The 16,874-nt window shown below is 44.5% G+C and overlaps 1 protein-coding gene across 17 annotated transcripts in view; it reads left to right on the forward strand.

The window, feature by feature from the left end:
• Nav2 (neuron navigator 2) overlaps nucleotides 1–16,874 on the forward strand; it is a 704,255-nt gene that overhangs the window by 452,734 nt on the left and 234,647 nt on the right. For all 17 annotated transcript variants that reach the window (XM_048788486.1, XM_048788480.1, XM_048788482.1 and 14 more), the window contains one exon: nucleotides 1,088–1,140. In XM_048788486.1, coding sequence (XP_048644443.1) covers nucleotides 1,088–1,140 — 53 coding nt within the window. The remainder of the gene's footprint in view (nucleotides 1–1,087; nucleotides 1,141–16,874) is intronic.

Raw genomic sequence — 16,874 nt, forward strand, 5'->3', positions numbered from 1 at the left:
GTAGAAGGAGTTTAAAGATAGTTTCAGCAACTTAGTAAGGCCCTAAACAACTCAGTGAGACCCTATCTGTAAATAAAATATTAAAAAGTGCTGGGGATTTGGTTCAGTGGTTAGGTGCCCCTGGGTTTAATGCCTAGTACCAAAAATAAAATAAAATAAAATACATACATAGACACACACACACACATATATTTGGGTTAAGTTTGAGTGACATGGCTGTGATCACATGGCCGCTGAGCTCTAGAGCTGGGATTCACTTCCCATCTCTGCCTCCAGAGCTGGTCCTCTCACTGCTGTGCACACTGCCTCTCCTGTGTGTTGCATTCTCAAACTTAGCCTCTCTGTGGATATCTCAGGCTGTGTCTTGCCAGGGATTCCTCCATACTGAGCAGGGCCTGTGTTCACTAGGGGAAGCTGAGCCATTCCTCTTTGTCAGCGCTTGTTTTCCTGTTTATTCAGTGCAACCTCCTTCTTTCACCTCTCCTTCAGTAACTGGGTGCTATTTTGACTTCAGGCATGTGTGCTCACTGATCTAATTTAGGCTTGCCTTGGTCAAGCCATTTTTGAGTCTGATTTTCTCATTTCCCCCATTTGCCCCCACTTGGGGAATAAGTATTAGGACAACAAAATTACAGATGAAAGCTGAAGCTGGTTTCCTCTATGGCATCCATCCCCAGGAGCTGAGTCGAGCTGAACTGATTTCACTCTGAACTGTCCTGCCTTCCATGGGGAGGTTGCAGTGACTGACATCTGCCTCTCCCAGACCCCAAAGCACAATCACAGCTCATTCTGTTTCCCAGTCTCCAAACACTGTCACGATGCCCCATTGCTGCAAGACTGCCGTCAATGCAGTTGTCTCTGTTTTAAGTGATGACGACCTTGCCCCAGCTGTCCCTGGAGGACTGCAGCTTGATGAGTAAGTCCTGAAACTTGCTGGATGCGTCTCACTGTTCCACATGCCTGTGTTGATTGGACAGACCCCAGAATGGGCCTCAGGACTTGGTTGGCCTCAAGTGTCCTGACCATCACTACTGGAAGTATCTCTCTGGTGATTATTTATCTTTCTGACTTGTATTTCCTTTTTCAGCAAATGAAAAGATTGAAGACATCAATGGCTGTCCGAAGAACAGATCGCAAATGGTGAGTGGTACATTATTAGTGAGCACTGGTGATATGTTAGCATGTTCTGCCTCTAAATGAAACCAACCATCATGGAATGTATTCACCCCAGATGATTTACTCCAGAGGATGACATTAACATACAGACAGCCATTTCCAAGTAGCCATGTCCTGCTTCTTTGACATTTGCTGGCCTTTATTAAAAACTAGCTGTGATTGTTATATAGATTGGGAGACAGCGAAAATGAAATATTGTCCTCCCTGTTAGACACAGATTATGCAGGACTGCTGCAAAGATGTACCTGTTTAGAACTTGAACTGTTTAAGACTCATTCTCCTTCCCCAAAGACCGGTAGCAATTTCCGCTTGAATTCTATGTTGAGGCTCAGATGAAGCAATGGTATCTTACAGATCATAATCAGGGCATGTGAATATGATTGCCTTTAAAGGTTAGAATGGTGTGAAGTCAGAACTGTGACAGCAAGTGTGAAATGTTCAGTCATATCTGGACCTTTCTCATTATGACCTTGACAGATGATGTTTTTTGCTGGTGTGATACATTTAAGCTATGATATTATAGTTAAGAAATAACTTTAACATCTGTTCTTTTCTTGTGCTACATATAATCTTTGAATTAAAATCCGTGGTCATTGTTGAGTCCAAAAAGCATTGAATTCTGGTGCTCCAAGTGCTTAGTTTTTCACTTCCAAATACTTTGTCAGCCCAGATATTGACACAAAGAATGTCTATTGTTGGAGTCTGTTAAGAGGATGCCAATAATTGCTTAAAACCTGAAGGTGGCAAGGTATCTTTTTTTTTTTTTTTGCTGGACATTCATTAGCTTCCAGAAATTTAAAAAGAGCCTAATTCATTCCTCTAACCTACCCCACCCTTTTTGGGCAGGTCTCATTTCAGGAGATGTCAAAGCCATTGGCATTCCTTGGGTTCACTGGTTAATTTTTTGAATTGTTATCCCAGAGAGTTGGGCAAGTGGGCAACCTTTTCAGACAACCCCTTTCCATACACAAAAGCAGTTGTATTACAGAAGTTCATGGGCAGGGCAAGTCGTTTTCCAGGTTACATTCTGTTCTGAAACAAGTATTTTTCTCTTTTTCATTGTCTTTCCTTCCTTCCTTCCCTCCTTCCTTCCTTCCTTCCTTCCTTCCTTCCTTCCTTCCTTCCTTCCTTCCTTCCTTCCTTCCTTCCTTCCTTCCTTCCNGTGTTCTCTCTCTCTCTCTCTCTCCTCCCCCTCCCCCCCACCCCTGTGTGTGTGTGTGTGTGTGTATGATGTGTTTTTAGAACACAGGAATATAAAATCCTATAATTGTCAGTGATAATTAGTTCCAGCTTGTGGGCGGGGAGGCAGACACAATTTTGTGGTAAACCTAGCAGAGAATAATTCAGCACACAATATGTGAGTCCAGAAAATGTAAGAACTTCCACCATAGTCATTCCATTCTGTAGGAAATGAGAGATGATGATGATAAGGACAACAGGCCCATTGTCCTCTCCCCTCCATCACAAAACAAGGACAAATGCATAAGGCAGAACTCACTGCTTCATGTAGCAGGTGCTCATAGACAGGCATGGGTGTTGCTCTAGCTAGCAGGACACCTGCATGCACACACACATGAGCTCATACAGAGTTCAACCATTTCTACTCATGGGAAGTGTAATTTGAGAATATGGCACAGCACACCATTTCTAGATTCCTAAGATGTTGATCTTCCCATTAAGCTTTATTTAGTGTGACCCAAGGATAAACATTTGCTGTTGTTGTTTGCTAAATATTGCCTATTTGGAGGAGAGCATCATTTTGGTGGAAGAAAGATAAGGCACAATAAGATGAGAACTTGGGGAGCACGTCCTATCGGGAGGGCAGCTACCTCCCCCCAAATGATCAGCATAGAATTGATTCATCACTGCCCAGGAAAACAGAATCACAGTGATTTGAGAGGCTAAGGCAGGACATTGCAAGTTTGAGGTCAGCCTCAGCAGCTTAGCAAGATCCTGTCTCCTGTCTCAAAATAAAAACCAAAATGAATGGGAATGTAGCTCAGTGGTAGAGTACCCCTGAGTTCAACCCCAGCACCACCCGCCAAAAAAAAAAGGAAAAAAAATGATAACTGATAGAACAGTTTCCAGGAGCCTTTAATAATGGAACCAAAGAAAAGCAACTTTGTTTCAGAGCACGTGTCTAATGCATGCTGTTCAAACTTTTAAGGGCCTAAATCATTTCATTAGTAAGTTGATGGGAGGAGCCTGAGCGAGCACTGGCGGGAGGGTACATTTCCTCCCTGGTTCACTGCTCCTCCCCCACTAGGCTGCCCAGGAGCCCAGTCTTTGCTCTATCCATGCCCAGGCATGCTTTGAGTCCTGTGCTCCTCCCACAGGACAGGGAAGTGAAAGCAGACACAGGAATAGGGCTTGAGAACTGTGTGTGTGTGGGGGGGGGGGGGCAGCTGCCCCTAAACGCAAGGGGAATTGCATTGCATATTGTTAGCCTGTCAGCTGGCAGTCACCAAGTGCCTAGGGATGCCAGGCACTGGGCTATGTCAGGTGAACACACGGGTAACAAGATGTGAATCCTGCCGTTGAGGATTTCACATGAGTGGGCAACAGACCAGAGGACAGTTAGAGCAATAGAATTTTCCAGCTGTGTTTCCAGCACAGACACCTGTATATGGCATGTTGGGGGCCTCTTCTACCCTAGGACATGCAGGAGCTTAAGAATAACTTCTAAGGATTGAATCTTTAAAGGAAAGAAGGGTCAGCGTAGGGGATGGTGAGTAGAAGATTCCAAGCAGAGATAGTGGGTATGAAACCCACATCTGCAGACTCTGTTTACCTGAGGATGGCATGGATCCTGCAGAGGGCAGTTTTTTGAACATTTGTTCATTGATCCTTCCAAATTGCCATGAGCTAAATCTGGTGAGGCCCTTTTAGCTTAGCTTCCCAGAAATATCAGCCTTTGCCCTACTGTGCTTAGGGTGATGGGTGGGGCATGGAAGAGCCCAGGGTACAACAGACATGACTATCTTCAGGCCTTGGACAAGACCCTGCATTCTTCGTCAGTCCCCAGATTACTGCATCTGGGGGAGCAATCCCCAGTGGATCCCAGGGCAAAGCTTTCTAAAGAAAGAAATCCAAGTCCTTCAACTTGTGTGGATGAAAGTTCAACCACGTGATCTGGAAAATAAAAATGCTGCCCAGTTGGAAGTGGTTGTTAATATCTATCATGTCAGCACTGACATTCATTTGCAGGGCTCTTTAAAGCAAGCCCTTTGATGTTCGTGAGTACATTTGGTCCTTTTGATTCTGCTGAAGCTTGGGTGCTGGGTCACAGCATGCTGTCCCCATGTCTCTAACCTGATGTTTGTCCATACACGTCCATGACCTCTTAGCACCCAGATCTTGGGCCTTGTAAGATGGACCTGGACGGTGACCAGAGAGGGAACGTTAGCAACAAGCTAATGGCCTGAGTCTTTTAATGGAGTCAGTTGCCCTGTTTCAATCTGACTTCCATGCTTTTGGGGCCAAATCCATGAAGATGGAGCTTTAGAAATAACACTCCTCACCCCACCCCTTCTCCCCCATCAAATCCATCCACATGGCCCTTAAAAAAAAGTTTGTGTGTGTGCGTCAGAGCTGGTTAAAATATTTGGTCTGTGTAATATTGCCATAGCAACCGAGGGGCATCTCTTTGGCTTTCGAGTGGTTTGTTCAGCAGAATTGTGTGTTAGTTTAGAAGGAAAAACATTGCCTGGAGCTCAGCCAGGGGGTGCTGGGCCGCCACTGTGGAGCTGCTGCTGGCCTTGAACTCAATGTGCTCTGAGATGCTGGCCATGCTGGCTCACTGTGGAGCCCTGGAATAGCCGGCCACAGGGGACGGTTTTCTTTTTCAATCATTATTATTTTAAGCAGTGTGGCTTTCTGTCCTTGATAGGGGAGGTTAAAAAGTTGGACCTGCTTGCCCTTTCAGCCGAAGGCACTAAGCCTGCCTTCCCCTCCAGTGGGTAGGCGGTGTCAGGCTGGGCCCTCCCACCCCACTCTGCTCTCTGGAGAGTCCTCCTGCCTCTTTCTCCAGTGGACCTAGTGAGAGCCAGCCTGGCCAGGCTTGAGTTCCTTCTCTGCTGCTTTGTTGGTTTGAGCTAATTATTTAACCTCTTGAAGCCTCGGATTTCCTGTTCTATGAAGTGGCAGTGATAAACATACCTCATAAAGTCCTAGGACTAACAAAGTCATAAAAATGATAGTGGATAATAATAATTTAAATGGTAAAATGTAAGTGTTTGTTTTGTGCCAGGTGCTGTTCTGAGTGCTGTACCTGGTTCATTCTCCCAACCGCCCTTTGGGGCAGGTGTTCTCATGCTCTTGGTATATGCTCAGCATTTGATAAATGGCAGTTTTGATGCTGCTGCTGCTGCTGCTGCTGCTGCTGCTGCTGGTGATGAAGAAATTTGTTTTCGTGGTCCATGTCTTTGAGGGCATTTAACCTTTGGAAATCTAAGGAGAAATACCAGCTCTCTTTTCTCCAAATTGCAATACCACAGATTTTGGATGGATCTCAGAGGCCAGCCCACGAACTCCCTGGGGCCCCATAGAACTTGGGTTCAGTACCTCTGTTGCTTAGAGTCCAGTTCTGTCCTAGCCCTGTCTTTCCAGGAACCCTGTGGAAATGCCAGCACCTGAGTTCCCAAGGTATCTGCACTTAGACATGAGGAAGGGCAAGGCAGCGGCTTGCAAACTTCTATTCCATGAGCAGAATCCTCCATTTTCCCAAATAAAATTGTATGTGTCCCCACATGTAAAATCAGTAAGAACTGAATTGCAGCTACAAGTGGGAGGAGGTGGCTTAGAGTAGAGCCAGCCCTGGGGAGGCAGCACGGTGTCACCCAGGAAGGAACGCCATAGTGTCTGCTCTGGTCCCTCTCGGTGTCTCATAATCTGTGAAAAAGAAAGTCAGATTAGGTCTCCGCCCCCACCCCCATTCTGGAGACTACAAGGCACATGGGCTCTAAAAAACCAGCTGCTTGTGACCAGGGGATGTCTCTTTAAGGTTTCTGGGGACCAGTTCCCAAAACAGGGATAGTAACAACATCTGCCTCACAGTGTCATTTTAAGGAGTCCATGAGATAATCCACATGAAGTGCTTATATACTGCTGGGCACAGAGTAACACTCAGCAGATGCTAGTTCTAATGATTCTTCAAGGTACTTTTAAGTTTTCACAGACACAGATATCCCTGGAAAATGGCCAGCTCCACCCCTGGGTGGGACTTCTTAGACAGTGGGGCCGGAGTTTATTTTCATATCCACACTTTTCTGAATGGTAGAATTTGCCTTACAGGAAAAAAACCTCTGTGAGGGATCTGAAAACACAGAGCAGTATGGTCAATCACTCCCTGCTCAGTTAACAGTCCGCTGGGCCTCAGCACTTCCTTTCCTCCTCCAGGACACGTGGCCAGAGCCGTACCTCACAGAGCTGGGTGGGCCTTCAGTGCGGGGACTTATATTTACGGAGCGCCCTGTCTGTCTGACTGTGCCGGGAGCCCACCGAAGTGTTATGGTTACTCCTCAGAGCTGCCTGGGTTTGGGGTGTGGGTATTGTCTGCATTTGCACACGGGGACCGAAGATTTAACAGATTATTTTCGACTCCAGATTATACACCCATGCAGAGGAAGATTTGGAGCTCAAACCCAAGTCTGTACAGTTTTAGGGACTGTAGTGCTCCCTGCTGAGACAAAAGAAGGGGCATATAAAAATAGTGTCCTTCTCACCAGGCTTGCTGTCCTTGTTTGTCATCTGTGAAAGCAGCAAAAGCAGCCAGGCCTAGCTGAGAGCAAGAAGGGAGGGACCGGATATTTCTGGGAAGGGCCTGAGTTGACCTGCCAGTGGGAACCCAAGTGCTGCCACAGGGCAGGTGGCTCCTAGCGAAAGGCAGCCTCTTGCAGTGGCCTCTGAGAGCCCTGGCGCCAGGTTCCTCTGTCCTTATTCACCACACAGCCTCCTGGGCCAGGGAAGGCCATCTGCAAGGGGATCAGTTTGCCAGGCCCAGTGACCTTGGGCCCTCCCAACAGCTGCCAGAAAACCGGCCACATGCCTGGGGAGTGTGAGAGATCCGTGGGCAGCTGAGATGCCTCTGCCCTGGCCCCTAGGCCTATTTTTACATAGCACCAAGGGCACACACGTGTTGCAGAACTAAGAAGGAATGAAGACAAGTCCTGGGGCCACATAAAATTTAAAATGAAGTGAGAAGTGTCTGGGCCAGGAGATGCCGGGAGCATCCACTGCTTTCCATTTAGAGTGGTCCAACCAATATTCTGGCCATCATTGTCTTTCAAAAGTGTTGCCACCTGCACCACTTTTTCTGTTTCTCTCTTAGTTGCCCCTCTATTTAAAACTACCATTGCCCCCCAGCTCCTTTTCTATACCCTTGAGCCCAGACTCGAGGGTCCATCAAGATCCTGTTACTCCCCTCTCTTGATACTTGGCACTCAGCCTTAGTACCCCAGCCAGGTTGAACACCTTGCCATGTACAAAGGAGGCTGTGACTCGAAGTCCTGTGAACTTTGATGTGTGTTGTCCAGCCTCCCAGGAGTGACCTCCTGCTTACCCCCTCCTTGGCAGTGCCACCAGGTCAGCTGTTTCCTCAAGGAAGTGACCTAATTAGGTGTCTGTCATCTTCTGCATCCCCAAGAGTCCTGTGTCTACCTTTAGCATAATATTCACCCTCGATTGTCTCTTGTCTTGAAGGGAGATACTACGCCTTGCGCCTGAGCACCTGTCACTGAGATGACTGACCTACAACTGTTTTTTTGAAAATGTCAGATGGATAGATGGACAGACCACGGTGGGAGCTGACTTGAACGTGTTTGCGGCTGGAGGATTCAAACATATCTTCACTCTGATTTCATTATCTGAAGTGATTTGGGGACTGAGTATTAGCTAGGAAGTTCTTTATAGGATTTTAGAAACAGATATTCAGCACTGTTCTAGAAATGTCTTTTTCTTAAATCTTTTCTTCTTTGGTTTATCCAGAGGGCCCAGATAGAAAATCCTAATGATGCTCAGGAATCGTGGCTATGTTTAGATTCCTGAGTGCTTTTACGTTCCTTGAGGTGAGCATATCTAGGCGTCCTCTCAGCTCCCACCGATTAACACTGAGAACAGAACCGATCCTGGGGTGCTCTTCTGAGTGCTTCACGGGTCTTAATGTATTTTATTCTCTGAATAGTTCTGTGGAAGATGAATATATTTTGCTCATTCCATAAAATAAAATGGAGAATGAGAGCCTGACACTGTGATGTGCTTTGCCAGGGACCAGCTGAGGGCACGTCTTGGTGAAGAGCTTCTCATCTGTCCCCTCCCACCGTGGAGCTGTTGTCCTGATTCTCTGTCAGTGCCATGTTCAATAATGGGTAGGGAACACTTAACAGGGTACCTGTCCTGTACACTGTGCGCTGCGCACTGTTTTAGGTTATTTTGTCTGTATTAACTGATTTTATCCTCATGTACTTTGTGAATAGAGATGTAATTATTATTCTCATTTTATAGTTGAGGAAACTGAGGCAGAGTAGCCGAGTCATTTGTCCAAGGTCACATAGCAATTAAGTGGCAAGCTGAAGTTTGCATGCTAAGAGCTCTAGAGTCTGTCCCCTAAATTATTGTACTGATCTGTATACAAGGAAATTAACTGAGGAAGTAAAAAGGACATGACATTGGTTCAAAAGTTACATCTTTTTTTTTTTTGGTATCAGAGATCGAACCAGGGTGCTTAACCACTGAGCCACATCCCCACCCTTTTTATATTTTATTTTTATTTTGAGACAAGGTCTTGCTAAGTTGCCTTGCTAAGTGATCCTCTTGCCTCAGCCTTCTGAGTCACTGGGTTTGTAGGTGTGCACCCTCTTGCCTCAGCCTTGTGAGTCACTGGGATTGTAGGTGTGCACCCTCACACCTGGCCAGAAGTTTCATGTGTAACATCCACTTTTCATCTATGAGCAGAGGCTCAGGAAGAGACATCCATCGTGGGAAGAGACTCAAGGTGAAGAAGAATGAGCATGGACTTTGGGAGCTGGCAGACCTGCGGCATGTGTGCTGGATAGGGACCTAAATCCCTGAGTCTTCTCCCTCTTCTGTAAAAGCGGGTAGTGGGAGTTGCCTCCTGATGTGGTTGTGAGGGCAACAGGAGTGGTGCAAAAGGCACCTGACCTCATCCTGGCTCTAGACAAGTGCACAATCGATGGGCATTCTCTGCCCTGCCCACAAGTCATGAAATTCTTCTTTATTCCTTTGTATATCAAAAGCTTTCTTCACACCTAGGAAGTAGGTACTCATGGGATAGGTTGAACAGTGACACCCCACGATGATGTCTGCGTCCTAATCCCCAGGACCTGTGACTGTGCTCTTTTATAATATAATGTGACATAATCTGACAAAAGAAACAGTGCAGATGTGATTGAGGATTTTACAGTGGGGCCGTTATCCTGGGCTGTCAGGACAGGCCCAGTGTGATCACAAGGATCCTTGTGAGAGGGAGGCAGGAAGGTGAGAGGGACTGGAAGATGCCATGCTGCTGGCTCTGACAGTGGAGGCAGGGGCCAGGAACCAAGGCATGCAGGAGACTCCTAGAAGCTATAAAGACAAGGAATCAGATTCTCCCCTGGAGCCTGCAGAATGGACACAGCCCTTGGCTCCTCCGTTTCAGCTCACCAGTATTAATCTTGCACTTCCAACCTCCAGAGCATAAGATAACAAATGTGTTTTAAGCCACTGTTTGTGGTAATTTATTACAGCAGCAATAGAAAGCTAAGGCTCTCTAGATTTGAGCAGAGACACCCTTGCTAAGCCAGAGGGGAAGCTCTCTGGTTTTTACAGCAGAGGCTCCTGTGGCTGCAGGCCCTTGAGGCGGAGCGTTCCCTGGATGCAGCCTTGGTGGTGAGCACATTGCAGGGCACAGCTTTCCATGTCTGCACGTTCAAAGCAGATCATCGCAGGGAAGCAGGAGCAGGATAGAGGAGCAGAGTTCCTTTGCAGCACCATGTCCATGTTGTGGGCTCCCTCAGACACTGAGCAATCATGGCCGAGCTCAGTGTCATTTCATCAGAGTAACTAGAAGTGAACCTCAGGCCTCCTGGACCTCTTTGATGCAAATGTAAACTCAGGAGTAGGTACTGTGTTCCTCGACTCAGCTAGCTTTGTCCTGTAATCAACATGACATTTCAGCAAAATTTATGAGAGACTTATATTTTATATGCTATTTACTACCATCAAAGCTCTGTAATACAAATAGCATGTTTTTTCATCTCTTTCAGTTCAACAAAAATCTCTGTATCCCCAGCACCTGGCATACAGTTAGGTATGTTGGAGGTACTCAGCTGACTTTTCTCAGATGAAACACATAAATAGGGAATGGTCACACTGTCCAGGATTTCCCAGAGTAAGGTGATGTAACATGCCAGATTTGTTTTGGGGGGTACCAACCTGGGATTGAACTCAGGGGCACTCGGCCACTGAGCCATATCCCCAAACCTATTTTGTATTTTATTTACAGACAGGGTCTCACTGAGTTGCTTAGGGCCTTGCTTTTGCTGAGACTGGCTTTGAACTCGTGATCCTCCAGCCTCCCGAGCCGCTGGAATTACAGGCCATACACCACCACAGCAAGCCCAAATTTTCATATATCCGAGAAACTATGTACGTTTAAATGTTTCAAGAGATCTGAGTAGTCCTAAGCCAAGAAATCCCCTCATTCAGTATCTTCTCTCATGGTTTTATATTTTAACTTTATATTTATACAGGTGCATGAAAAAAAAATAACAGGTTATTTTTATTGATAAGGAAAATAGTCCTTGGCTTGGCAGAGCCTCCCAAGCCACATTTTTGAACTTTAGTGTGTGTGTGAGGACCTGGAGAGCAGGCTAAAGCACAGGTTCTGGGCTTCAACCCCAGAGCTGCTGACTCCACAGGCCTGGGGAGGAGCTGGAGAGGCAACATTTTCAAAAGTTCCCAGGTGGTGCTAATGCTGCCGGTCTGGGAACCACACTTTGCCAACATTGTCTTAGAGTTCATGAAAAAGCCTCTTTTGGAGCTATGCCTGTGGAAACATACACTTAAACACATATTTGTCCAGTTGTTTAAATTTTTTTAAATTAACAATATTTCTAAAGGGTTTGTTTAACAAAATATTTCGAATGAGCCAATCTGTTTGCTTTTTTGAAAAGTTTAGGACGTTGTGGATGTTCTTTGAGGACGTGTGTGTATTCTAAGTCCAGGGAACCTTCTTTGTGCACTTGGCCATGGTCTCATGGACATTCTCAAGGGCCTTCTCTGCCCCTCCCAGCCCACTTAACCTCTGTGACCCTTCATTTTCTCCATTGAAATCTCAGAGTGATAATCCTTAGCACATTGTTCTAACCACTTATAACCCCACTAGACAGTAACTTCTTTGAGGACCGGGGTCACATCTGTCCATCTACCCACATTGCCTGGCACCTGGTCCATGCTCATAGAAAATTTTAATGAAGAAATTCCCATCACATCTATGTTAGGACAGAGGTGTCAAAAGTGACAACAGGGTGTTCAGTAAGGCTAAAGGACTTGGCAAATGCAGGATGATGGATGGGAGAGGGCAAGCTTGCAGATCTTCCTGAGCAGGAAGAGAAATTGGGAGATGATTTATAAATGTGTAGATTGTGGTTTATATGAAAGCCATCTGGACCTCATGGTTGGATCTACCTCCCTGCATATGTCTTCACAGAGTTCTTGTGTTTCAGCTTAGCATCAAAGAGGCAGAGAGAAAAAAAGAGAGAGAAAGAAAATGTGTGTGTGTGTGTGTGTGTGTGTGTTATGTTATGTTTAATATTTGTTCATGAAATGGAATTTCATGAGATGGAATTTAGCGATTGTTGTTTGCACTTTAAGGCACAGATAGCCTGTGGTCAGTGCCTGGTTGAGAACTGGGTCATTGATGAATGCCAACCTGCCCACTTGGGTAGAGGGTAGGGAATGGTGGCCAATAAGTCAAGTTCATGTCCCGGAAGAACTTCTTAAGCAAAAAGGGAAAAAAATGTCAACAGTTAGATGAAAATCAATAGTCTTAACCAAAAAAAAAAAAAATCCAAATCTTCCCTTGGGAAAAAGTCTGATCATCTGTCAAATCTGGGTTGGCTCTTTAGAGGCTAACCGTAGGTGTGGGCTACCACAGTCTCCACCATTCCCTATTGTTTTATACCTAGCCTCTTATTTGTTCATTACCTCTGCACACATTTCAGACTTTTGACCCCCAAACTATTGTAATCTTATAATTTTCATGAGCTTTCTCATGAATCATAAGCAATGGCACATAGTAGTTTAAAAGATCCCTGGTTGGGGAACATTTAAATTTGGAAGTAAAGTCTATAAATGCTCATAATGATTTAAATTATTCTTGTGCCTTGAGATTTAAAAGTACTATAAACATTAAGTATCTTCGAAGAGCACTTCTTCCTCTGTAAAGTATCCTTTTTCCTTTAGATATAAAGATTGCATTTGACTTAGATGGACTGATTTCTTGTGGTAGTTGCTACACTATCCATTAAAGTTCAAATACTGTCCCTGCCATTTAACAGGATTTAGGAAGGCACTGAAACACCCTGGCCCTCCATTTCTGTCTGGAAAGTAATAATAATAGTATCAACTTTAGTGGTGAAGGTTAATTGAGGTAGTGTAGTGTACAGGAAAAAAATTTAGCCCAGTGTTTCATGTTTTGTAAAAGTGCAAATCTTTGGTGTGACACTTTTATAAGGCTTTTAAGAAAGGGATCATTATCCCCGTTTTATTGAAAGGAAAACTGAGGCTCAGGGAAATTAGTACTTTGCCCCATGATGGCCAAGAAACCCTGAGAAATCCATGGTTCCCTAGGCTTCACCCTTGGTCATTTGAAATCCTTAATTTATTTTTTTAAATTTAATTTCCTAACAAATATTTACTGGAAACTTAATATTTGTACAACATTCTGAAAGTTACTAGAGATAAAAGTGAATTAAAGTTAAGACTTGGTTACCACACACATTCAGCAAGTATGCGTAGCAAATAGTTCTAATAAATGAAAGCAGAGATGTTAGAAAACCAAGACTTTGTCTTTCTGTCTTTTGGGATGTCTGCTTTTCTTCTTACTTTTGGTGTGAAAGACCAGACCTAAGGCTTCGTGAAAGTTAGAGAAGTGCTCTACACTGACCAACACCCTCCTTGCCCTCTCACATGTTCTCATTCCACTCTTACTCCACCTTGACGTTAATGGCTCATATTCTTACAGATCCTCCTGTGTGCCCCACCATCAGTCATTCTAGAACCCTACACCAGCATCAGAACTTACTAACCTGAGTGCCCCGGTTCCCTGCCATCTCCAGCCAACTGATTATTGTGTTCCAAACTGAAAGCTCTGGGTAAATACTGATCGGCTCTGAAGGAATGGCACATCAGGACGTGATGGTGATGAGAAGGGGTCTAGAATCCAGTGTCCTCATTTTAAGACACTGTTCCCCCACTGCATAGCTGTGTAAGCACTCGGACCTTCAGTATTCTCATCTGCCCAGTAGAGAATAATTCTCATACAAATGTGTAATATAGTTACTCACATCCTACTACAGCTTGAGGAAACTCCTCTTCTCCCTTGGAAGGTTTGAATCAGCCAGCTATCTGGGAGATGTACTTGCATTTCCTCTCTCCTGTGGTCACCTAGCTGAAGTATATGCTCTGGGGCAATTGCAGTCCAGACAGTATGAAATCCTTAATTTCCCCGTCCACCTTTAAAATTTCCCGTTAGTAAAGACAACGCTGATATTGTTGACACTTTGAGATGAGTTGATTCTTTTTCCTATTGAGTAGTTTTCATGAGAGGGGTTCTCACGGTGTATAGAGACGGTAGCAGTTATGTAACATTAGAAGGGGTGGTGGAATGTGACCAAAACCTCATCTCTCTGATATTTTCTCCTGAGGGAATGGGAAAGCAAGAGGAAAGGGCTTGCATACTGGGTTTCGCTTCCAGGGCTACTAGTGCTTACCTTACTGGGAGGTTTGGGGATGGGTCAACTACAAATTAAAGCCTTTCCCAGGCTCATCCTATTTCTTTCTCTACGGGGTTTGAACAGAGAAGCCCTAACCCAAAGTCAAAGGCTTTAATGGGTTAGCTGTTGGAACGAGTATTTCTTCTGACTCAGTTTTCTCCTTTATATACTGTGCATGTCCAGTCTTGGGAGTCTTCTTTGAGAAGGACTTGCAAGGATTTGATTGTGAGTTTCAGAATTTACTGGTTGCTTTGTTTATAAATGGACATAGTGTGCTCTATTCTTATGATCCCCTGTCAGCTTAAATAGAGCCCTTGGAGAGGGAAAGGAGCACAGGGGAGGGGGGGCCTGTCTTCTCGATACCTTGATAAATAGAACCATATGCAATGACTAGTACTTAACCATTTTTTTTTTTAACCTACAAAAGTGGCAATTTTATTTGGTTCAACAATCCCTTGACAAGGATGAAAATAATAACAGATTATCTTTCTATGACAAGTTAAAAATTGTCGCTATTTCTTCTCAGGTACATTAGGGATCTTGTAGCCTCAGAAAGTGCAAGGATATCTTGTAATAGAGACCTTCCCTGTCTAGTTTATTCTCCTCTTTCAGTGGACTTTGACCATGCCTCTCACATTCTGGCTATGACAATAAGCAGAACTGAGAATTATTTGAATTTTTAATAATATTCTTAATAATTTTTAATTTCTGATTCATTGACATAGGCTTTTGGCCTTATCACAGATTTTAGATTTGAAACTATGAGCCAAATTTTGTTCCTTGGTGTGAATATTTTACATATTATTGGCAAATCCCCCAAATTGTATATTGATAATCACCAGTGTTCTATATTTGAAGCACAGTTCCTTAGCCATATCTATAGAAAGATTTTGAAATAAAAAGTAGATTCGGAGCCAGGTGTGGTGGTGCATGCCTGAAATTCCAATGGCTCGGGAGGCTGAGGCAGGAGGATTGCAAGTTCAGAGCCAGCCTCAGCAACTTAGCAGGGCCCTAAGTAACTCAGTGAGACCCTGTCTCTAAATAAAATATAAAATAAGGGGCTGGGGATGTGGCTCAGTCGTAAAGTGTCCCTGGGTTCAAACTCCAGTGCCCCCCCTCAAAAAATATTGGAAAGTTCATGGAAGTCAGTAGCATCATGCCTTCCATGTAATAGTAACCCACAGTTGCTAGCAGAATTTAGTATTGGAGTGGAAGTGGAATGATCATTTTTGAATGAGATTTCCTCAGACATTAACACTGTCAGGTAATGTGAGCAGGCAGAGAATAACAAAGCAATCGCCTCCATTCAGCCATTATCAGATGGAGTGAGCAAAGTCTTGCAGGACTCTGAATTGAGCAGTAAAGCATTCAGCCATGTCTCTTGGCTTTGCTTCCTGCTTATCGATGCTGCCACATGAGGTCTTGCACTCACATACATTCTGTCTCTGGAATTTCTGGGTGAAATGCATGGATTGACTGTTCATGAGCAATGCAGAGGAACCACGAGTAAGTTGCACAGGCTGGTGTGAGGGAACTGGTCTCCAAGCTACTGAGCGTGTCCTGCTCTAAGCCTTCCCCTATAGCATCTTTACATGTATTTGTTTTGTGGTTGACTTTACATCTTTCAGTGGTCCTTCCAAAACTGAGGATTTGCTGCACCGTGGGGGCTGAAATCCTCCTGAAATATCAAGGATCTCATTTAATTTTGCACATATGTTCTGCCTCTTGACAACTTGGTGGAGGCCTGTAGGCTTAAGCATATAAATATGCAGAGATCCAAAAAGAAGCCAGGCCTTTTAAAAGAGCAAAGTGAGCCACTGTCAGGCTTTGAGGAGGTAAACTGGTGAATGCAGTTGGTGACTGTATGTTACTTGAGGGATTATTTACTTAAGTTCAGCTCCTGTGTAGGAGGCTGGGTACTCTTGAGGGAAGGATTGTGTTATCTTGTCTGCCACAGTGTTTTCTGTCCTGTGAATGGAGCTGGCAAGAAAGTAGATGCTCAATTAGTATTTCTCAAGGAATGAATAGGTCTCCAGGTTGCAATGACTTCCTGGGTAAGATTCTTCAACAAGTATCTACAGTCCTACTATTCCTCATGTGTTTGGGGAACTGGAAATCAAGGCTTTCTTAAAAAACATTTGAGTCCAAGTTTGTATCCTTCTCGTGGGTAAAGCCAATGTTTTTCTGCAAAATACTACTTCTTTTTAAAAAAAATAGATTTGATATACTATGTTAACTTTCTATTACTTTAGCAAATGCCGGAAATAATCTGAATCAAGCTTATAAAGAGAAAAGATTTGTTTTAACCTACAGTTTTAGAGTTTTCAGTCTATGATTGATTTGCTCTGTTGCTTTTGGGCCTGTGGTGAGGCAGCCCATCCCAGTAGGGAGCATAGCCCGTCACCCCCTGCTACTCCTACCTGTTCGTCTTATAGCTACATGTTTGTATGCTGTGACCCAGCTCTCCCTATTTTTCCCACCCTCTAGTCTCTGGTAAGCCCAATATTGCTCCTTGGCTTTATCACTCCTTTTCTGTGTTTGAGTCCCGCTCCTAACTTGCAGTCCTTGATTTTTTTTTTTTTTTTTTGTAGCGCTAAGAAGTGAAGGTGTCACTCTGAAATGGTGGCAGGAGAAATGGTATACAGAGAACTGTGTGCTGATGGGGTGCACAAAGAGGCACCCCTTGGGCCTTACTGACAATACCAT

The sequence above is a fragment of the Marmota marmota genome, unplaced genomic scaffold (genome assembly GCF_001458135.2).
Source record: "Marmota marmota marmota unplaced genomic scaffold, marMar, whole genome shotgun sequence".
Lineage (NCBI taxonomy): Eukaryota > Metazoa > Chordata > Mammalia > Rodentia > Sciuridae > Marmota > Marmota marmota.